General features: G+C 40.9%; 1 protein-coding gene across 2 annotated transcripts in view; it reads left to right on the forward strand.

Moving 5' to 3' along the window:
- Positions 1–23,253, forward strand: part of LOC123760651 (ankyrin repeat and IBR domain-containing protein 1) — an 85,103-nt gene that overhangs the window by 56,415 nt on the left and 5,435 nt on the right. Inside the window, exons 15-18 of one of the 2 annotated variants that reach the window (XM_045746410.2) lie at positions 9,624–9,749; positions 12,354–12,510; positions 13,060–13,236; positions 21,683–21,865. In XM_045746410.2, coding sequence (XP_045602366.1) covers positions 9,624–9,749; positions 12,354–12,510; positions 13,060–13,236; positions 21,683–21,865 — 643 coding nt within the window. The remainder of the gene's footprint in view (positions 1–9,623; positions 9,750–12,353; positions 12,511–13,059; positions 13,237–21,682; positions 21,866–23,253) is intronic. The other variant, XM_045746411.2, reaches the window with a different exon arrangement.

The raw sequence follows: 23,253 nt of genomic DNA on the forward strand, positions 1-23,253 counted from the left end.
AATCACATTATCGTGATACAGTATATCAATGAGAAGATCCACAGAAGCTGTGATGAGGATTCGAACCTATGCGCTGGGTGTTCCCAGATGCACGCTCTAGTCGACTACGCCATGACATGGTAAAAGAATTGCAACCTGGAGTACTACTGCACCCTCGAGGATTCCCAAGGATTCCACTGAAGCTGAACCAGGGTTTCACACAATTTCCCCAGGCACTCTTGTCGTCCAGTAGTTCTACCTCTGATGCCCGTCTTTCAACACAGAGAAATCACATTAAAGTGATATATCAATGAGAAAATCACGATAATGTGATTTCTCTGTGTATTGAAAGACGGGCATCAGAGGTAGATCTACTTCACAATAGAGCCAGAGTGCATAGGGAAATTGTGTGAAACCCTGGTTCAGCTTCCGTGGAAGCCTCGGGACTCATCGAGGGTGCAGTAGTACTCCAGGTCGCAATTCTTTTACCATGTCGTGGTGTAGTTGACTAGAGCGTGCATCTGGGAACACCCAGTGCATAGATTCGAATCCTCATCACAGCTCCTGTGGATATTCACATACCGATATGTTAAATAATATACAGTAGTATAATTTGTTCATACTTTCTACTTGTTTCCCAAACCTGATGCCAGTGGACACTCCTAATAGACTTACAGTAGTTGCATATGATACACTTGAGAAGGTGTCAACAAAGCCAGTTATCTTTTTATATATATTACAAGAATGGCTAAATATGTTTGCTTCATATTCAGAAAGTGTATGCCCTTGAGCCACAGTCACATACTGTATAGATGTTCATTATAGTAACCTTTTCCTCCATCTGGTCTGGGATATCTTTCTTGATCGCCATCTTGCGATTAAGGCAAAGTCTTATCTAGTTATCAGAACACTATTACTTGCTTATTTAGTTTTTAATATTTATTTGCTATTTTTAGTGACCTACATAAGATTTTAAGTTTGGCACAAAAACTGGAAAAAGATCAAACTTGAAAACAGTTAAATTTCATCTAAGGGAGAATGTTCTTATAAGACATCTTTAGAAAGATCTGAGGAATATTTGAATCAGAAGCAAATCTAAATAATAGCAAAATTTCTTATGACGTAACTAACAATAATAGATGATGCAGCAGTTCCTGGAATAACAGTAAAAGGATTACCATACACTTATCAGTGCAGTTACTGTATTAAACTTTTCTTGCACTACTGTGTACAGTACAAGTCTGCTCTTGGTAACTAAAATTAATTGTGACGGGGTTTATTGCTAGTTAGGTGATGATTCCCACTACACAGCATTTTATTTATATCTTAAAATTTGTAAATGTTATTTATGTAATTTCTAGGAAGGCCCCCTTGGTAGCTTCCCCATAGCTAAGTACTGGTCCAGTTAAGTACTTAGTATGGTGCACCAGACCTCTGAGACCCACTCTTGCTTACTGGGAAGGACCACCAGTATCTGGCATACCCTGTGAGGTGAGAGGAGCTTGGGGGATCAGATATCAACCCGAAACTAAGATAAACCCCACCAGATTCCAACTCTCTTGCCCCTTTTCTCACTTGCCTGATCATACTTAAGCTAAAGGATGTGCACATTCCATGGCACACAAGTTCCCAGAGAGGTTATTGCTCTGTTATTGTTTCCTTTCACTTTCAATATTGTGATTTATATGACCCATTTTGAATATGGCCAAACTTTGCTCCAAATGAGCCAGAGTTTCCCTGGTAGCCAATTTGTGCTTTCCCCACTCCACCAGAGATACTTGCTCCAAGATGTTCAGGTTTCACCTATTTGAGCTGTCTCCTCTTGAGTCGCCTTGCTTCTGGGTAACAGGATTTACTCTCCACTGTGAGATCTGTCATTGGAAAATCCAGTGGTTTGCTGTGTGCTTGTAGTTGCTATCACACCTGGCCTTGCTCCTTTTGCATATTGAAGCTTTGTGCTTTTGCAGTGTGCACAATTGGATAACATAAGTGTTTGTTCATGTCTGTGGCTTTGGCAGGTGTTGATATTCAGGGTTTGAGGTTGGCTTGGCTGAGACGATTTCTTCGCACCTTGCATGTTTGTCTGTCTGTGGATAAGTCTGGGTGGCTAGTTTCCTTCATCCCCATTTTTTCTTGTTTATGCTCTCATACAAGTTGGCTTGGCTTCCTTGACCATTGCCATATTAACTTTGGTTTGCAGTGGTCACATCTTTCTGCTGCATTGGGATTTTTTGCTGACCATTGCTCTAGTGTGACTGCAGTGGACCTGTTTCCTATGGTGATGGATGTTAACCTTTGCTTTTGTGGCTATGGTTGTTTACCTTGACGTTTGTGGCTATGGTTGTTTACCTTGACTTTTGTGGCAGGGTTAGGCATTTGCTGGTGCCTATTCAGGTTCACCCCTTGACAATGCTGTGGGGTGATGGCTTGTATGGTATACAGTCTTGGATCTTTTCTTGGACCCATATGTTTGGATCTTTTATTTGATATTCCAGTGCTTTTGGGGGATAAATAGGAGTGGCCCTTAGCCTCTGTTTTGGTGTCGATGTCCTGGACTGGCATCTCCTCTGTGGCTCCATTTGGTCTTTGAGGTGGTTGGGCACTGAGGATTGCGGGTTCCCGCCCCCCCCCCCCCTCCTTGTTGGGTTCTTGTTTTTGTTCTCCTCCCTGAGTGGGTCTCTCCAATTTTGTGGTCTATTTTCACTTTCTTTGGCTGCATTTGGTTTTTCTGTTTCTTGCTTGACCTTTAGATTGTTCCTTTTGGCTTTGTGGGCAACCTCTTGGTTTGTTTTCCGTGTTGTGTGGGCCGCCCCCTGGCTCTTCCTGTTTCTCTTGTTCTTGGACCCTGGTTAGATTTATGTCAGCCAAGCAGTCTCATTTAATGTTTTGAGTCCTTCACTTTTGGTGATTCTAGCACCTTTGACATTTTAAGGGTTATGTGGTTATCCTCTCAGGCATTTGTGGTTCTGCATCTGGGCCTGCCTCAATGACTGACTGATTTGGGCTACCATCCAATCTGCATATATAGAAGCCAGGGGTCCTGGTGGTGGCTATGATACTCCTTGCCTTCACCATTTGCACCTCTTCTTGAGCCTTTAACTCTTGATGCACATGCATGGCTAGCCTCTCATTATAGATAGACGTGTGGCATCTTTCTACTAATGAGGATAGATATCCACTTGTTTTCTTATCCCCAAGAGAAACTCACATTGCTTTACAGAATGTTTGTTTAGTGTAAGTCTTCTGCACTGTCTAATTAATTTTACTTAGTCTGCCAGCTGGAGGAGTCTGGTTCTTCCCAGGGTAACCTAGATCCGGTTCCTGGTTGCCCAACCGGAGTTCCAGTTGGTTCTGTCATGGGCTTGTGCTTGGCTGGATCTTGATTAGGGCCGTAGCCGGGTTTCCTATTCTTATTTCTAGTGGCTTTGTTCTACTTCACTTCCCAGTTTTGCCTGGTGCTTGGTTTGTCTGTGCTGCTTTTTGCAGTTGTGGGGCATTTGCATACATGCACTTGTTTCTTCTTGCTCTCTTTATCCTTCCTTTGTATTGCCAGGTTGGGTGGGCAATGGGGTGTAGCAGTAGTGGGACATTTGCCTGTCCTTGGTTCAACTTACACTTTTGTTTTCCATTATATGCTTGTGGTACTCCTGCAACTGGAGGTTCGGTGTTCTCTGTTGATGCACGTTGCTTGCATGAGAGCCAGAGTTTTGGGACATGTTTGGTTTGCTCCTGGGTGGTGGTTTGGCTCCAGGCTCTCCAGGTTTTCTGTTTTTGCCATAAGCCCTGCGGGGCCTATTGCTGGGCTTTATTGGCTGTTTGCCAGCTTCTATGCACTTGACTTTGCATTAGCTCTTGGGGAAGGGGGGGTTGGAATTTTGTTTCCTCTAATCCTTGGGCTTCACTGTGTGGTTGCTCTGTTCCTCTTTGTTGGGCACTCAGTTGATTTGCTGCGGCATGACTTAATCTGCAGCTTCCATATCTTCCTCTGGGCTCTGTGCTGCAGCTCCACTGCATGCTCCTCGGTAGCTCTTTCTGGGGGGAGCCCCTTGAGGTTCCCTTAAACTAATACAGTGCCAAACTGATAGGTCCCGTCAGTCTCAGTGTTCTTATTGGCATACTGGGGACCACGAGCCAGAATCTGGCCCTCCTCTCAGAGAGGACACAGGAATCGGTGGCATGAAAACCTTTTATGTAAAATTATTCATGTGTGCCATCACCAGTAAGAGGCACCCAGAAAATCAGGCAAAACAGACAGACTACTGCTTGGTTAGAAATGACACTGCAGCCTCAAAACTGGCAAAAGAACTCCCCAGCAATGTAAAGAAATGACTGAAAATTAGTGATAGAAAAATTTGGAGGTTGTTCTAGTTTCGTCATGGCAGCACCTTTTGTCTCTCGATTGCTGGGTGCAGACTCTGGAGGCCCTGCACCGGCTGCTGCATCCCCAGCTCCCTTTTTGAAGCTTTCTGAGTTCAATTCCCTGGCACATTCCTCCTCCTCCCTCGCTAAATGTCTTCACGGATGCCTCAGCTGGGGTTTTGTAACCAGCACTCACCAGTCTGGCCAGGGTTGTGGCCCTCCTTCCCCTACTTGGGTGTTTTGTACAGCTTGGAAGTGTGCAGCCGTGTGGCAGGTGCTGCGGAGAGTGTAGATTTATCCGGGCTCTGTGATCAGGCTCCCTGATCGGACTGCTTCCCTGTGGTTCATTGTCTTAACTGGCAGATAGTCTCTTTGGTCTAGTGTCTTTGGAGCTGGTCGCTTCAAGTAATTCATTTGCTCAGTTCACCGGGTTTGGCTATCGGTATTGTTCATGTTCTGGGAGTGTCCAATGCCCTGGATAATAGTCTGTTCCTGTTCCTTCCCATCTCCATGGAATCTACGCTGCTTCCTTCCTCTGCCTTTGCCAGACATTTGAGTGTCTAGATGTCGACCTCTGCGCATCAGTATGGTCTTGGCATCTGCCACTTTGAGCGGTGCCTTTACATGACTGCGAGGCTCTAGCGGTGGATGCATTTCAGCTAAACTGGTAGAGATAGGAGTTCCCTTACCTCATTTTCCCGGTCTGACTGTTGCTCTGGGTTCTGGCATGGTTGGAGTCCTACAGGTTGGAGGGTGTTCCTTCTGGCTCCTTGGTGGCTAGCCTAGCATTGGTTTCAGGCGCTGCTTGCTCGGTGTCTGAACCTGGGCATTTTTCTGTGGCTCTGCCTCTTTCAGAGGGTTGGGCGAGTGACGTACTTCACTGGTTCAACCTCCGCCACTCATCATGTCTTGAGATTTTGCCTCATGCATATCACTATCTTGATAGTGATAAGGTGGCTAGTTAATAGTGTCCTGTTAGCAGTCCTCCCAGCAACAGTTTGTCATGGCTTTGCGTACCATCTTCGATCTTATCCCTTTGTCATAACTTTTGTATTTTTGGTTTTGTTCTTGGCTTTTCCTTGTTCAGCATCTTCTGCTGTATACTGTTGTCTTTTCTCTTCTTGCTTTGTTGGCAGAGCTGCTTCAGCTCGTATTCAGGGTGGTTTCCTCTTCGGCCCCGTTTTGCATACTTTCTTGTATATTGTTTCACCTGCTCTGTCTGAGCTTGCCTGGTCCCTTGACCAGGTTCTTTCTTTTCTTTTGTCCACTCTATTTCCAGTGACTCCATCAGTAGTAGCTTGTTTCAGCATGTGCTCTTTTTTGCTTTCTCTGGCTTCTGGTTGCCAAGTAAAGATGCTCATTGATAACCGTCAGTGCCAGGACGTTTGTTTTTTTGGCAGTTGTGGGCACCTTGTTAGGGTGCTGCCGGCTCCTTTTTTTCTGGCTGGAAATGAGTCGGTGGGCTTCAGGTGGGGCCCTTTGGTGGACGCTTGGCTTGTTTCTACTGGGGGTATATTGTGTGCTGTGGCAGGTGGCAAGCTTTATGCCGCTGCCTTCGTGCTTCTGGCTCTGTTTTTGAGTGGTCTCTTTGTGGTTTGCTCTGGTTTCCCTTGTTCCCTGTTCCAGGGCTCATGTTTCTCAGGTCATCTGCATTGTCTTAAGGTCTAGTCAGCCTGTGGTCTACTGTTGTGCCTTTGATGTGCTTCCATTGGCTGATCTTTCAGTGCTTTTTGCTGGTATGTCTTGTGCCTCTCTTCAGGCACAGGGGTTTTAGTGGTCGAACAGGGGTCCAGGCCAGGCATCCAGGGATATCTTGTGGATGTTCCCAGTCTTCTGCGGCTTTGTGAGGCCTTGGGTCATGTTTTGCAGCCATTGGTCTATCTTCATCTTGATACCTGCAGTGCTTCCTCCTCCCTGGTGTGTGCCCTTTCTTCCTTCTCCATGTGTACATTGCTTCAGGGATCCACAAATGACTCCCCCCACCCCCCACCCACAGAAAACCAGTGTTAGATATAATAAAATGCCTATTTCTGGGCAGACCCGATAGCTCCTTAACACCCTCTCTTTCCCAGGGTGTCGGGAAGGTTCCATCATCATAATAATTGGTGGTGAAGCAGCTGGCTGACCCGGTCTGCCTCCCCCTTCCCCCAAATGAGGGGGGGGGGGTTGGAGAAGGGCCAAACTAGCTTGCTCTAATTTCACAAATTTTTTATCGTTTGTTTACATTGTTGGGGGGGGGGGGAGTGGGAGTTCTTTTTTGGCGGTTTTGAGGCTATGGTCTCATTTCTAACCAAGCAGTAGCCAGTTTTGTTTTGCTGACTTTCTGGGTGCCTTCCCCTGGTGGTGGCAGACATGAATAAATTTACAGAAAAAGGTTTTCATAGTCCCACCGCTCCCTGTGCCTATGTGAGGTGGGGGGGGGGGGGCGGCAAGTTCTGGCTCGTGGTCCCTGGTAGGCTATTAAGAACTCGGCAACTGATGGCACCTAGTACTGTAGTTTGGCATTGTATGAGTGTGGTAGCTTCTGGAAACCACTTGGGCTCACCCAGAAATTGGTATTTCATTACATTCAATGCTGACTTTTTATGCCTTGCAGGGCATGTCCTGAATTTGTATAAGTAGTCTCTTGATTCCATCCCATTGTTCCAGGGTGGGCAGTTGTCACTCCTTTCGGTCTGTTTTGTGTTATGTTTGGATGTTTTCTGGTGGACTTGTGTGCATCGGCTTGGTCCTGGTGGCTTCCACCTTCCATAGCTCCAGTCCCTGGCCTTGTGGTGTTCGGGGATGCTTGCCTCTTGTCTGGCCTGGACTTGTGGGTTTCTTGTGTCTACCCTCTGATTCGGCTGCTTCTCCTGGATCTTCTGGGCTAGGACCATTTGCTGCCAGGTGGTACATCTGATGGCTCAACCAGGGTTCAAATTCTTTTGGGTCCATTGCACGAGTTTTCTGGTGGGGGGATTTTGTTACAGTGGCTGATTGGGGTTCTTGGTGTTGTTTACTTGTCTCTTGTTTTTCTTCAGTCTGTGGACTTTTGTGGGGTTTGTTTTTGTTCCTTTGCCCCTTGTGAGCATTTTTCTTTTTCGTGGTTGGCATTCTATTTTCTTGGCTCTGTTGAGTCAACTGGCTACCATTGATTCTAGGGATTATCATGTTTTCTTGTTCCAGTGTCGTTAGTCTCTTGTTCTGGGGTTTTGTTGTCTTAGGTCTTCTACTGGGTTCTTCTGTTCAGTTGGCCAGAAAGCTGCCCTCGGGCTGGTGTTCTGCTTTGTCCACTTTTTCTGTTCTCCAGCACTGCTCTTTTTTTGAGAGTTCCTAATTTCATGCTCTCCTCTGCTCTTAATGTGTATACCATTTGTTTTTATTCTCTATGCTGAGAGGAAAAACAGGGATCCACTGAGGGAGCCTATCTATTTAGTTTCACTTTATCTTTCTGGTGGCTGAGTTCTTGGTAATGGTGATCTAGCATTCCCTGCTTCTTGTGCCTCTGTGATGGAACTAGGTGTTGGCCTCTGGTTTTCAGTAGACTTTAATGATTCATAAGGTCGTAGTGTGACATAATGTGTGAGGAGCTGTCCAGGTGATTAGCGATGGAGCCACCAAAGACCCACCAGAAAGAGGCATTTCATTGCATTCAATGCTGGTTTTATAACACAAATCTTATAAAGAACTTTTAACTAATTGAGTAAACTGAATTGTAACTTTTTTATTTAAATACATTTGTATGTACAATAAAGGAAAGCAGATAATCCAGAGTTAAACTTTATTTTCTTATGTTCAGTAGGAATGCTCATATGTTGATACCCTTACTTTTAATTATAATTTTGTTGCTGTTGCTTATCATTTTTGCCCCTATTCCTCCCTGACCTAAATTTTTAGGAAGTTGATGCTGATGATAATGATGATGGGGAGGGTGAATTCGATGTTGTGCTGATGGTGTACCTTGGTCTTGACTCCTAACATTTTGTCTGCTGCTAGCAACACTTCCTCTGCACTGCCTTCTGAATATGAACAAGTAAGCATGACTTTTTTTTACCCCCAAGGATCAGAAGCAGCAGTCTGAACACGCATGTAAGAACCAGCATTTGACGTTGTTTTAAGAAGATGCAAGTTTTTACTGACAAACGTATATTAAACTGTAAAAATCCTTTTAAAGAAAAATCTTGTTTAATGTTTGCTCCATGTACCTGCATTGTACTATTCTAGGATCAACTATGTGATCTAACACTAACTGTTCTAAATCCAGTATTGTTAGTAAGAAATTTAAAAAAATGCCACATTGGAAGCCATGCATTTGTTTAATGTAAGTTCTTGACTTCCTCTTCTTTGGTAGACATCATTATAGTTCATTGTTTTTCCTCTACTTTCATCAACTAAATAATGTATGGTGTCTTACTAATCACAGTTTGCTACATCCCTCCTCTCCTTTTTTACTCATACATCATATTATTTGTACAGTATGTAATATTCACATTAGACAGTGTCTCAACTTTGTGAGATGCCCTTTTCTGGCTAACTAAGAAAAGTAACCTGGATTTTCTTTAAAGATTTTTCAATATCCTCAGTTGCAAGTTAGATTAAGCCACCCAAGAGGTGGCACGGGCATGAATAGCCCGTGAGTGGGCTATTGTATCAACCAATCACTCGATTTTGAAGTATAACACATCAAAGTATGGCCAGGCAAACAATTGTTTCTACAGGGTAAACACTGCCCCTTCCTTTTCTTACCAGTCCCTTATCTTTTCCATGCTGTCCCTTCCTCACCTCTTTAGCTGTATCATACAATAGTTCTCATTCTTTTTATATTCTTAGTGCAACTTCATGTCAAATTCACAATTTCCTCTTTCTTTATTTTCTTCCTTGTCAACTTTTGATTTTGCATACTTTGGAACACACTGAAAGGTAAATTCCAGGATGTTCTGATGCCTGGATGATTACCCAAAAATACTGACACTACAGTAATTCTACCCAACTCATCCTTACCTAACTTATGCATTTGGTAAGTCCCTCATACTCTCTACTTTCACGAAACTACTCATCTGTGGACAGTTGTATTTTGGGGGAAATGGACTATATACAGTATATCTCTTTCAACAGTTAAACAATATCCTATTTTTATTTTAAGGAGCTTCTCACATGTGGTTGTATTACAAACTTGTACTGTATATTATTTAATGTAGCACGTTTTGTTTTGGAAATAGGTTTATTGTACTCCATCTTTCCTATTATTTATACAAAATAATAATTAAGAATCTTAAACAGTTTATCTCTTCCTTCCGTCTGAATAGATGGAGAATGTTGAAGCCATGGGCCGAGCGCTAGACCCTTCTCAGCCATGGGTGAAAGATTCACGCGGTCGCCACACAAATTTGGCTGCATTACTAGACTGGCCTGATCTTGATTCTGATGAAGAGGTATTACTGAGTCTTATATGGAAGTCTAAGTTATATTAATATATATGTTAAGAAATTATTATATTAATTTCAGCAGCTGTGTGCAATCCTTATGATCTATTTTGGCTCAAATTTCTGCATTTGTACAAAATAGTTTTATGTTACTTTTGTACTGTATCCTGATTTATTGATATTTACAGTGACATTACGCAGTGTTTTCAATTATTCGGGCGTGTTTCAAGTAATCTAACTTAAAATTTGGTTATAGTTTATTATGTGACTAGATAAACAAACCTGTTTTTTTTAGCTTTTGTTTGGATCATTAATTTTCCATCATTGAAAACATAACATAACATAAATCTAGCAAATGCTTTGAATTTTAGTGCACAGATTAATTTTTTCTAATTTTCCTAACAGTTGGTTTGGGTTGACAAGCATTTCCAAACTTGCTCATTCTGACACTCCCTCGGGTACATGATCCACTCTTATGTTACCACTTTGGAGGTCTGGGCGAGCGAGCGCAACGCTACCCCAAGAGGGGCCTGGCATTCCATGGGAGCGTGCAGTAATACTGAAAAGTGTATACTCTTTTCAACTTCCGTCATCTCAATTCTCATCCTAGGTTTTTCAATTTGGTATCTATGTGTTCACAATAGAATTCTCTACAGGACTAAAGGCATAAAAAGTCCAAAAGCCCAGCGTACTATCCGCAACAAACAGAGAAAGTGAGAGCGTGTTACCCGGGAGCGTGCAAGAGCAATAAAATGTGTACACTCTTTTCACTTTGGTTACCTCAATTCTTATCCTAGGTCTTTCATTTTGGCATCAATGTGTTTGCGACAGAATTCCCTACAGGAGTATATGCATATAATGTAAAAAAAAACGTGACGCGCTCCACCCGCCGACAAGATGAAAGCAGGCCGGGGTTACCCAGCAAGAGAGTGCTGCGCCACCCCAAGGTGTGCCTGGCATTCCATTAGAGAGTGCAGTAATACTGAAAAGTGTATACTCTTTTCAAATTTGTCATCTCAATTCTCATCCTAGGTTTTTCTATTTGATATCAATATGTTTGCAATAGAATTCTCTACAGGATTAAATGCATATAAAGTCCAAAAGCCCGGCGTACCACCCACAGCAAACAGAGAAAGTGAAAGCGTGTTACCACTTGGAGTGGTAACACTCCTCTGTTCTGTTAAGTGATTTTGGGTGTTTGCTTTGGTGGCTCTTCCTTTACACTGTGATGTAGCATAAGCCTGGTTTTTTGAATGCTTGGAGCTGGATGTGCTCAAGGTTACCTTTCCTGTGTGCTCCCTAGCACTACCCTTGCATTGCCAGAGGGTAGTGCTCCCAAACCCAAACTCCCAAACACTCTTCTCTTGAGTGTTTGGGAGTCGCTTCCTTTGAGGTCCTCCTGCCTGTGGTGGTCCTCATGCAGGTTGAGTCAGGGGTCTTGTGACTTCTCTGCCTTAACCTGGGTCAGGCGCAGCTTTGGCTGATGGGGGTGCACTGTGGTTCGCCTTCCAGTGTACCCAGTGTCTGGGTGTCCTTTTTTTTTTTTACTCTTCAGGCCTTGGAAATGCCCTGTGAGTTCAGTGGTCCTATGGATATATCCCCCAAACCTGCTCTTGCTTTATGCGAGTTTGAGGGTTGCTCATTGTCCATGCCATAAGACAACAATTGCTCATTTGCCTCCACCATGCTGCCTGTTGGTTCAGTGATGCATACGACCCAGAGTCCTGTGGGGTTTGCTTTTCCCATGTGATTCTTCTTTTTGACCTTCGTGATGAGGTTAAGACATATCAGGCAGGGTCCACTTTGCGAGTTCATTTTGTTCGGTTACAGTGATCTAGATTATGTGCCCAGCAGATCACTGTAACTGAGCAAAACAAACTCATAAGGTGGATGCCAGCTGATATGCCCTAACAGGCATATCAAGCTGCATCATGCCTGATACACCTGTTAGGCATACCAGGTAGTGGTAGACAGTTGAAACAAGTCAAGTAAAAAGGTGGTGGATACTGAAACCGTTGGTAGTTTCAAAGCATCATAAAACAGTACTGGGAAGACAGTACATCACATGTGTAGCTCTCATTCTGTAACTACACAAGTAATTTCAGACACATACACATACAAGAAGGCATAGATACAAGCTAAGGAAGCAAAGATACCAAACAAATATTAGAGTTCTCTTTTTGCAAACAGAGTGGTAGATAGTTGGAATAAGTTAAATGAGAAAGTGATGGATGCCAAAAACCATCAATAGATTCAAAGTCTCACATGACAAAGGATACTGGGAAGACAGAACTACCTTGAGCATAGCTCTTATCCTATAACTACACTTAGATAATTAAACTACCAAATGCACACACTCGGACACATACGCTTCCTTACTTTTGTCCACACACATTCCCAAGCATAATTCATCACTTGTTTCTTAAATTTGTAATTAATTCTTTTCAAAATATAGTTTTATGTCAGCAAATCGAACCTTCTTTTTCTCATATGCTCTTAGAATTAACATTTGAAGTTTTAGCATTTGCAGGTGTTTCATGAACATGTTTCCATCAAGTAGCGAAGGTCTGTTGCATATATAAATATGGCACAAATATTTTTTCTCTTCTATAGGACAGCAGTCTGAACCAGGCACTAACTCTGACTCTGCTAGGAAAATGCAACAAAAAATCTTGTCCACGGCCTCGTGCCCGTAACCCTAGAACTGGGGCCATTCATGACTTCTGCTCCTTACGATGTGCCCAGCAGGCCAAGTACCTACCAGAGCAAGGTATGAGAAGCAAAGCATCTAGTTGATTATAATTTTAAGGAAAGGAATTTTGTATTCATGTTATGATAGTGAACTATTGTGATTGCCGCTTTATAGTTACAGGAAGAGATCTACAATTGCTTACGGTGTCTTATGCTTACATATTTTATCAAATAATTTGAAAACTTTCAATGGTTTTAGCACTCGCTACTGCCTGTAGTTTATTCTAACCATCTACTCTTGTTCTATACTGTTTCTGGCCAGCTACATTTTAAGTTTCACAAGCCTCATCAACACAGGGTAGATACAAAGTTGTAAGAGCATAATAATGACACATGCAGGGAAGCACTTATTTATATCAAACCAATCCTATTCATATATACAGTACATATATCTAACCTATGCTTGAAATGTAATTAAAAAAAAAATTGAGCACAAGAAAGATTGTGAATATTTGGGAGAAATGTCATCATTGTTTACTATAAATATTGTGCATTTATACAAGTATGTTTCAGTATTTCCATTGCAGTAAAATAAGATTTTAATGTGAATACATGTCACATTAAACAGGTGATGGTGAAGCTGCATCATGGGAAGGATGTGATTCCAGCATGGAGCTTCTCATTGCTCTTGAAATGTCTCGGCTTCAAATGATTGAGGATGAAGCCAGAAGAAGATTGTCTTGGTTGCAAGAGCATTCAAGGGAGCAAGGATGGGATGGAACTGGGGATCCAAGGACTAATCAAGGTAAAATCCATTACTGCTGATTCTGTTTAGATAGGTAATTTTGTCATTGTTATAAAGAGGTAGTGGGGGCACAAGTGTTTGTTTTCCATGTTCTCTCTGTGTGAATGCAGCTAATTTGAACATTTTGGCCGCCCTGGCAGACCATCCACAGTGCACCACAATGTAAGCTGCATGGTGCTCGTGAGCGGACAACCCCACTTCAATGTTTATACTTTTTACAGTTTTCTCACCTCAATTTCTGTGCTACGTCGTTTATTTTGGTATCAAATTGTTCGCAATAGAATGCTCTTGAGGGATATATGCATATAAGGTCAAATAGAAGAACAAAAATACCAATAAAATAAAATAATGTACATCATTATGTGAAAAAACTGTCTTTTCGTCATTGTTTACAGTTGTTATTCATACCCGACATTGTTACATTATATCATTCGCTTTTGTGTTGTTTCGTGTTTATAAAGGCAGTAACAAAAAAATACTGATTTAAAACAACTGTAACGGGCACACATTTCGAGTCGAGGGTAGGGTGGGTGGCCATCCACCCGCTGCGTTGGTGGCCACCCACGCACCAGTGTAGTGATGGTACATGGGCTATAGAGAGAACAGGAAGACATTTTAAAACAAGTCCCATAATAATCGGACAATAAATGGAATTTTTACAAATACAATACTTGGTATTTTAATTTTGAACGGTATTGTTGTCCTGCGAACTGCGTTTATTGATTTTAGGACGACAGTAACGGTATCTAGCAGCAAAAGTGTTAAGTTGGCCTTTAAAATATATAAAAATAATCAGGTTTACATGAACATAAAGAAATTTATTTATAATTACACTTTAGTTAGGTTTCTGTCTTATTTATTTTATATATTTTTGCATGTGTCTTGATTTATGAATAAATCATCTGTTATTCTGAGCTGAGCAATGTTCTTTCTTGAACAGTTTCATCATGCACACATTTCCATGTACTGTACAGTTTATTCTAGTTTGAACAAGCTATATGGAGCAAGGCCAATTCATTCCATAAGGGATTTCATTTGATCCATCAAACCCCCATGAAATTCCTCTTCCCCTCTTTCCCCCCCATTCCTCCTTCCCCCCCATTCCCTCCATCCCCCCCCCCCCCCCAAAAAAAAAGGGGCCTTTATCCACCATAATGCATGTAATGATTTGTGACTTACCAGGAGAGCAGTGTAATGAAATATCTTCATCATAACCCATCTTTATTCACATATTTAAAAATCACAAAATATTTGTTTACTATGTTCTGTATTTATCATTTTGAATGGGGCATATGATAGAGCGATCATTGGCAAACCATTCCCTATCAGTTATAGTTATGTGACAATTATTGGAGGGCCCAACATTACATAATAACTTAGATTTACATCTTTGAAACTACTGACAGGTTTGGCCTCCACCACCTTCTCACTTAACTTGTTCCAACTATCTACCACTGTTTGCAAAAGAAAACTAATTTTTTTTGGTACCTGTATTTCCTTAGCTTGAATCTATGTCCTCTTGTTTTAGAAGTTGCTGGTTTCAGGAACTCCTCTTTGTCAGTTTGGTTGATTCATGATATTATTTTGTAAGTGGTGATCATATCAGCTCTTTTTCTTCTATCTTTTAGTTTTGGCATATTTAATGCCTCTAGCCTCTCCTCGTAAGTCAAACAGGGTTCAGGCAGCCCAGTATTTGGTCAATATTCCTGGTCCCAGTCAGTCATGTATGTGGCTTTAGGCCATGTCTCCCACCTAGAATTCTCTTTATCTTAATGTCTGCCACCTCTCCTCCTTCCTGGTTCTGTAAGTGGAATTTTTGTTCTCTGTGTTTAGTTAGCTTCAGCTAACCACTAAGGGACTCCTTCCAGTAACTCAGCATTGACTGTAATGAAATATTTTTTTTTGGAAGAGCCCCAGTGGTTCCCTGATTCCCCCCCCCCCCCTCCATGCAGGTTCATTGGTTCATCTTTGAGTTGTTCATTAGCTCCAGAATTGACCTGGGGAGCCAGCTGAGGGCTGAGGCCGCCTAGTGATGGTATTTGGTACTAACGAGTTTCAAGTTAGTTAAGTCAATCCTTTGTTCTGTGTGAATTGTTTGCAGATTTGTTTGGCTGTTTTGAGGCTTCATTTCCTGTGAACCCTCAAGTTGCTCATAAATCTTTGCTCACTTTCTGGAGTTTTATTTCTGGGTACATTATCACCCGCTCCATATGCCTTTGTGAGGAGGGGAACCTAGGTTCTGGCTCTGATACCTGGTAAGCCAAGCAGAACTTCATCTGATGTGACCTTTTTAGTATGAAGCAATCTCAACAAGATAGATTTAGAGAACTACTAAGGCTCCTCCAGAAAGAATAGTTTCATTACATTCAATGCTGGACTTTTTCATTTTGTTTATAATTTTGAGTTATTACTGAGTGACAATAATACTTGTATGATAGTTTGTCGTACAGTATTTTAGTATTTTTGTTAAGGTTTTTGTATTTTATTAGTACTGTATTTGAACCTAAATTCAAATTTATTTGGGTAAAGAACATTAATAGCAATTGGCAATGTAATAGTATTCACTTTTAGCTGTTCTAAGTATATTTTTTGAATATTAGTATTGTAGAATATACCGGTAACTTGTAAAATATTATGTTATATTTTAAGTTTGATGAAAATTTTAAGCACTGTACAATAGTTTACACTTTGATTAGGTGGATCATGGATGATGATAACACAGCTGCCCCCCAACGCTCGGCCTCAGTGACAGCTTGGACGAAAAATCCTCACTTAATCGAACATTTGTATGTTCCACTGAACAATTTGTACCAAATAGAATTTGGACCATCCAGGAATTTGTTAGAGCGGGGTCTGTTAGAGTGAGGATGCACTGTATTACTTTGTTTGATCAAAGAAATTGTGCATTCTGTTATGTGTTTATCACAATCTTAAAGACTGTCAGGGTTTATGTTTTCAGCTTCTCTACTGTCGTCAGTGGGTCTCATGAAATCATACATGTCATGTATTGTTTGAAGAGTGGTTGATCACCCAGCCACTCTATATTGAGTGCTTTTTGTGATGTAATGAGATTCTACAAGGGGATTTATAAGATTACATAACCATTGTCTTATCCATATAACTGAAGGAACATTTGATGTCTCATGGAGTTTAGTATAAGATTTTTAGTAATGTGTACGATTTGCATCACTAAGTTAACTCTCTATCATGGTGTGCCTGGAATGCTCTGAAGCTTTTGTTCACTGAGGAACATTTGTAATTGGATAGTAGAGTTTCCATGGCCATGGAAAATTTTGGAAAATTGTTGTGGAAAATTGGAAAAAAATTGGAAAAATGGAAAATGGAAAAAATGAAAATTTGTATGGAAATTTAAAAAAATATGAAAAATCATGAAAATTATACAACTACCTGTACCTTTATTTTATTTTTTGCTCCAAACATATATTTCATATTGACAGATTTTTTTAGAATTATGCCAATTATCCAGTGCCAAATTCAGTAGACTTCTTAGTTTAGCATTAGGCTCTTGGGCCTAGCATGAATGATCCAAACTTATTTCACATTGGGATCATGTAGTGGACTGTATTATTTGATGGCATGTTTGAATACTAATTACACATGCAATTTTGATTCGGGAGTCACTTTTCTGCCAACATCTTGACAATTGTCTTGTTCTTCCACAGCATATTTAGTATAACCGGCACTGTACATATGTTTTGGGTTATATAATTTGTGCTTCATTCATTTATGGTTAGATTAAATATAAAGTATTAAAAATTCACTGAAATCAATTTAACTGGACAATGAATTTTATATTTCTTTGTGCTGGATGTAAATATTTAGTGTAACACTTATAACTGAAAATTTGTCGTACAGATTTTAAAGTTTATTATTAAAATCTATCAACTTTCATTGCATTTTTAATACCTAAAGATTGGGTGCCATCTGCATTATAAACGAGACATACTAAAAACAGCAATTTTTAGGAATAGATTGTTTTTCTAGCTATTGTAAATGGAAATAACTGAATACAGTACTTTTTCTTTATTAGTGAATTTTCTCAAATAAGATTATATGTTGTTATTCTTAACTATTTGTTTTTATTCTTAATGCTCTGTGACCATTGAGCCCATTCATAAATCTCTTAACCACTGTAATATGAGACACACTTGAATGGAAGAAGTTTGACTCTCTTTTGCCTTAGAGGAGCATGTATGTAATGAATGCTGAAACTCTAGTTCTCACACATACACACAATGAAGCTTATGCCCAATGAACTGCCGTACACATTGGACAGGTATCACCATAGGGAACAGAGGAAGCTACTGGGATTGTGTGTTACCCATTAACAAAAGCTTTCACCATATCACTAGAAAAAGTAGAGCTTCCACAAATATAGAAAAAGACAAATGTAGTTTTAATATTCAAGAAAGGGGACATACGTGAAGCAATGAATGAAAAATGAAAGATGAGATGAATCTTTTATAATGAAAGAACAACAAAGATTCTGAGTGAAAAGCATACCTAACAAACTTTATTTACTTTTATGGCAGGGTCTTCAAAATAATACAAGAGAATGAAGGATGGATAGACTATACCTTCCTAGACTACAAGAAAGCTTATGATACAGTTTCTCTTAAAAAACTAATACACAAGACGATGATACAATAGAATAAGAGTACTGGATGGACAGAAAACAAAGGGTCATAATCTGAGAGGTTATGTTAGGCTGGAAAGGAGTGGATAGTGGGGCTTCCCTGGACTGTGTCCTAGGACCATTACTATTTTTAATTTATGAACACTTACCAGAGGGAGTGAGCTTCTATATGTCAATGTTTGCAGATGAAGAAACTTAATGAGGAGGACTGTCGAGTGCTACAGGTGGATATTGACAAATTACAGGTGTGAGCAGATAAATGGCTGCTGGAATTCAATTCACATAAGTGTAAGGTAATGAAGATGAGAAGGGGAGATAGGTTATGTATAGGAGAATACGTACACCATAACGAAGATGCAATTACAAGAAATACCAAGAGAGAAATGCCTGGGAGTAGACAGGTCACAAGACTGTGTGTGTGTATGTGTGTGATGTGCCCCAACTAGATAGATAATCCTAACATTAACACTAGAAGCTTATATGAACAGGATTACATCAGCAGCATATTGGAAGTTAGTGAACATAAGAACAGCATTTATCTAAACAAGGAGTCTCTCATGCCAATAAGCACTGTCTATGTGTGAAAATTACTTAGTATGCTGTACAATGATGTAGAGAACTGAAAATATAAGGTCCCACTTTGAGCCAGTGACCACTCTGTTATTGTGTTTGATTACATTGTAGAACTGAAAGACAGAGTTGGAAATGGGAGAAGGGACAAGAGAATACAGAAGACGGGAATGCAGGAGGTTCAATGGGAGATTGAAATGGAAGGAAAGTCAGCAAATGAAATGAAACTCATAACACAGAAATGCAAAGAAGCAACAGAACAGTTCATATTACTTGGGAGAAAAATTGTTGAAAGAATACTGGCAAACCCATGATTCAACAGACAGTGTGAGGAGGAAAAAGAGAAGACAAAAAATGCATGGACAAAGTGTAGGAACATGGGTTCAGATAGAAATGGGGAAGCACTAAAGAGGGCCAGGAATGAGTTCTCAAGAATCAAAAGGGCAGCAGTGCAATGGTTTGAGAATAACATTGCAGCAAAAGCAAAGAGTCAACCTAAGCTGTTGCACAACCTTATACGGAGGAAAACAACAGTAAGATACCATCTCATTAGACTGCGGGGACATGGAGTAATACTCAGGGAAGTGACAAAGAAGTGTGTGAAGAACTCAAGAAGTTCCAGCAGGTCTTGAAACCCGAACATGATCAATGTCCAAGTACAAGTGAAAACAGAAAACCAAAAATAACACTAGACAGAATTGAAGTTAATGTAGGAGAGGTAAAAGGATACCTGAAGGAACTGGATGTAACAAAAGCAGCATAAAAAAGTAAGCAGTAACAAAAGCAGGTTACTGAAAGAAGCTGCAGAGATCTTGTGTTGACCATTAACTAGAGTATTCAACATTGCACTTTGAGATGGTAGAGCTTCTAAAATCTGGAAAAAGGCAAATGTAGTTCCAATATTTAAGAAAAGGGACATACATGAAGCACAAACATATAGTCCAGTGCCATTAACATGCATTCTATGCAAGATTCTGCAAGAAAATACGATGAAAAACATTAATGTTGAGAGAGGTAATTTAGCGTGCCAGGTATAAATAAGGCATAAAGAGCTAGATATCGCTACCCCATTGTCACTTACAGGTAAGCACCAGCTTGAAATCACACCTCTGTGAAGCAAAAAGAAAATGTAAAGTATAGGGGTTTATAACTAGATTAGTACCAGAATTAAGAATGCTGAGGTATGAGGACAGATTAAGGGAACTCAACCTCAAAATCTTAGAGGAGATATGATCTCTACATGCAAGATAGTGAGGAGAATAGATATGGTGGACAATATAGTTTCCTATTTAAATTGAAAAGGGGTAGGATAAGGGGGACATTAGTGGAAGCTGGATATGCAGTGGAGTCATAGAAATAGCTCAAGGTGACTCAAGAGGAGTCAGCTCACAGAGGAGGAACCCAAAACCCCCCCTTATAGCAGTTATCTCTGGTAATGCAGGAAAATTTGAATCAACTTCTAGGAAAGGGAACTCTAGACATTGAACTCTGTCAATGTGAAATAAAAAGCTAGGGCACATGCAGTGTGAGTGTTATAAAACACAATTGTGAATAAAAAATGAAACAATAATAAATAAATGGCTCCAGTGGAACAGACATTCCTGGAATACCAACCCATCAAAGGTTCCATGCCCCAATACTGTGACCAGGCAAGTGAGTAGGGGGCAGGCTGGCTGGGACCCTTGGTGACCCAGGCTTCCACATGATGGTGGTTAGGCAAATCATAGTTAGGGTGCCAACAGGATGGCAATAATCATTTACCTCATTCCTGCCTGGGCCTAATTTAAGTTTTGGATTGAAGTCTGATCCTTGAGTTCTCTGCTTTGTAGAGAGAACCAGATTCTGGTTCTGGTGAGCAAAAGTGAATCTTGAAGGCCTAGTGCATTTTTGCTAAAACTTGGCTGAACTGGTGCTTAGCTCAGTAAGCTACTGAGGGGCTCCACAAGAAAAAGATGTTTCATTACATAAGCTTGAGTTTTATTGTTACTCATACATGAGCATGCTCTCATCTTTTATTGTCTGGTTGATAGCACTATATTTGAGCACCTTGAGGACACAAATTGATTGCGATTGAAACTGATGGCCATTCTTTCAGCATTATACCTGTTTAGTGCAGGCAATTTAAATTTTGTACTGTTTTGGGTTCTGACCATGTTCCCCCTCTTGTAAGGATTTTGAGTTTCTGGTCTATCAGTGAATTTGACCCTCTGTACCAGAAAGGTGCTGTCGTGTGTCAACCGGATTCAAAGCAGCCGTTTATGGCTGTGGTGCTGAAACAGTTTCATGTGCTAGTTGTACAAGCTTCAAATAGAAGGGAGATTCAAATAGGCCAAAGCTCAGGCTAGAGCAATCAGCTTCCTCTCCACATGTGTGTGTGATTTGCCACCCTTTCCTCTCCAGTAAGACTCCTTTCAGGGACTCTTATTTATAACACTGGCATGGAGTGAGAGGACTTGCTTCCTGGTTGCATAGCTGTTTTACATTCAAACTCAATTTGAGGTGACTGCACTTCTTCTCCTCTTCATGTTGCTGACTTTCCAGTTTTTCACAGGTCCACCTCAGTCTCAGTTTCATGTGCCCAAGACTAGGTAAACTTTGTTGTTGCTTCTGTTATTGGACAGGATCCATGCTTTGGAATGGCCCTTTTTTTTTTTTTACACATTTGATTTTGGGTACTGTATCAGGCTTACAATTCCTCTGTGGGGAAAGTGATTATTGTTCAACAGGTCCCAGGTGCTTGATTTGAAGGTGGCTGTTTCCATCGTTAAATGTTACTCTGCTGCTCCAATCGAGGTATAGGCTGTGGCTTCTGGGCAGGTCTATGTCACACTCATTTTGTGTGACATCTTGTGGCTAATTTTAAAGTTCAGTATTATCTGATAAATGTTGCCAAGTTTTTTCCTGCCAGAAATAATTTTACTCCGTACCTTGTTGATTCAGCTGCAGGGGGTTGGACATTTTGCTTACCTTTTCATCGGCTCTTGCCGTGGCTAGAAAATCACTGTGAATTTCTGTGATGCGTGCCTTCCCTATAGGTGGGCGATGCTGGGATTATTCCAGGAGTCTGTTTGAACACTTTCACTCTTTCACTCCTCCATTTTTTTTTCTTTCCTTTTCCTAGTCCTAGATGAGGTTGTACACTAGTTTTGGAGTTTTTTTTTTTTTTTAGCTGTTCCGCCTTGTGTTATGGCTGAAGCCTCAACCTTCTTCTTCCTGCAGGTCATGGTCTTGGAAGAAGGTGGTTTGGGCTCCTGGACGAGGTAGAGGTTCTGGTGTGCCGCTTTTCCCATGTTGATGCTGTACCTGGTCCTTCAGCCCCAGTTGTAGGGCCCCAACTAGAACATCCCATTGTTGGGGGCTCTCGACAGGGCTGCTCTCATCGGCCTCGTCAGCCTTTTCATGGTAAGATAGTGACATTGTAGTACTGGTACATCTAAAGGCTTTTCAAAATGCATGGATCAGGGATATACTGGGGCTTTTCAAACAATTTTCCCAAGTCTTTCCTTGGGGTGGTTTTCCTGTGCATTCGATCATACCTTAGATGTCTCTACATTAGTGTGGCCTACCTGTTGCTAATTTGGTTATGACACTATCTCGATCTGCAAATTTTGAAAAATATTGTTTTGAGTTCAGGCAGAATCAGGTTTAGAAAAAGGTAAATACTGTACTGAGTCTCAAGAAAGAGAATCAGAAACTACAAATCTTTGTATCTTGTATAAGCAATAAACAGTGAAGTGTACTGTCATCAGCAAGAAATTAAAGGTTAAGACAAAGAAAACATTGCTGAAGGTGTTGTACAGAGGTCATCCTGCTTTCTGACCTGCTCAGGACCAAACACAGTTGAGAGGCAGATTTATTAAGATTTTCGGACTTATTCTACCACCACATAAGTCAAGCGTTGAATGTAATGAAGTGTTTTTTTCTGGTGGGCCACTTGGTAGTTTCCCATGGCTATTGCACTTGGGGCTGCCAAGCTTTAGGTAATTGCACAGGCTTCTGAGACCCCCCTCCAACTTACTGGGACCAAGGACCATAGTCTAGTGCTCTATGATGTGAGGGGGACACTCAGGAGTCAGAGATCAACCCAAAGTTAAGCAAATCCCACCAAACATTTTTGGCCCATCAAAAAAAAAGCAAATGTTTCAAGAAAGTTAGTAATCCAGTGAAAAACAAGGGGAACAATCATTCCTGGGTAAACACCCTGTCTTGATGTATCCAACTGGTACCAAATAATACCCCAGGCCACTTAAGGTCTCCACCAGGCAGCTTTCATGAGCTAATTGAACAGAAACCCTCCCAACATGCATGGGAAAGAAGGGAACAGGGAAATAGAGGGAGCTACTTAGTGGTCTAACTGAAAAGAGCACTTCATTACATTCAACACTTAATTTTTGGGAGGGACTCCTCAGTAGCTAATTAAAAGGATGCCTTGGTAGAGGTCACCATCTTTTCTGAAAAACAAGAAATTAATAAACCAAAAAAGATAGATTGGGCTTACCTATGGAAGAAGACAGCAGGAGAGGAGGGTTGGAAATGAAAGAATATCAGCTATACAGAAAATGCCTAAGTGCCATTGAAATACAGTGAAGCCAAATGACATAAAACTGGACCACCTGAGGCCTTGAAGTCGAATATTTACTGTAAACATGTAGAGAAAAATCTGACAAAGCAGCAAATTTCTGCAAGTTACGAGAGCAGGATAAACTTCTGGCTGCCCAAGCCAAACGACCTTCTGGATGACCTGGTTAAGACAAGCCTTGGTATAAGGAATGTAAGAGACCACATTAACA

The sequence above is a fragment of the Procambarus clarkii genome, chromosome 21 (assembly GCF_040958095.1).
Source record: "Procambarus clarkii isolate CNS0578487 chromosome 21, FALCON_Pclarkii_2.0, whole genome shotgun sequence".
Classification (NCBI taxonomy): Eukaryota; Metazoa; Arthropoda; class Malacostraca; order Decapoda; family Cambaridae; genus Procambarus; species Procambarus clarkii.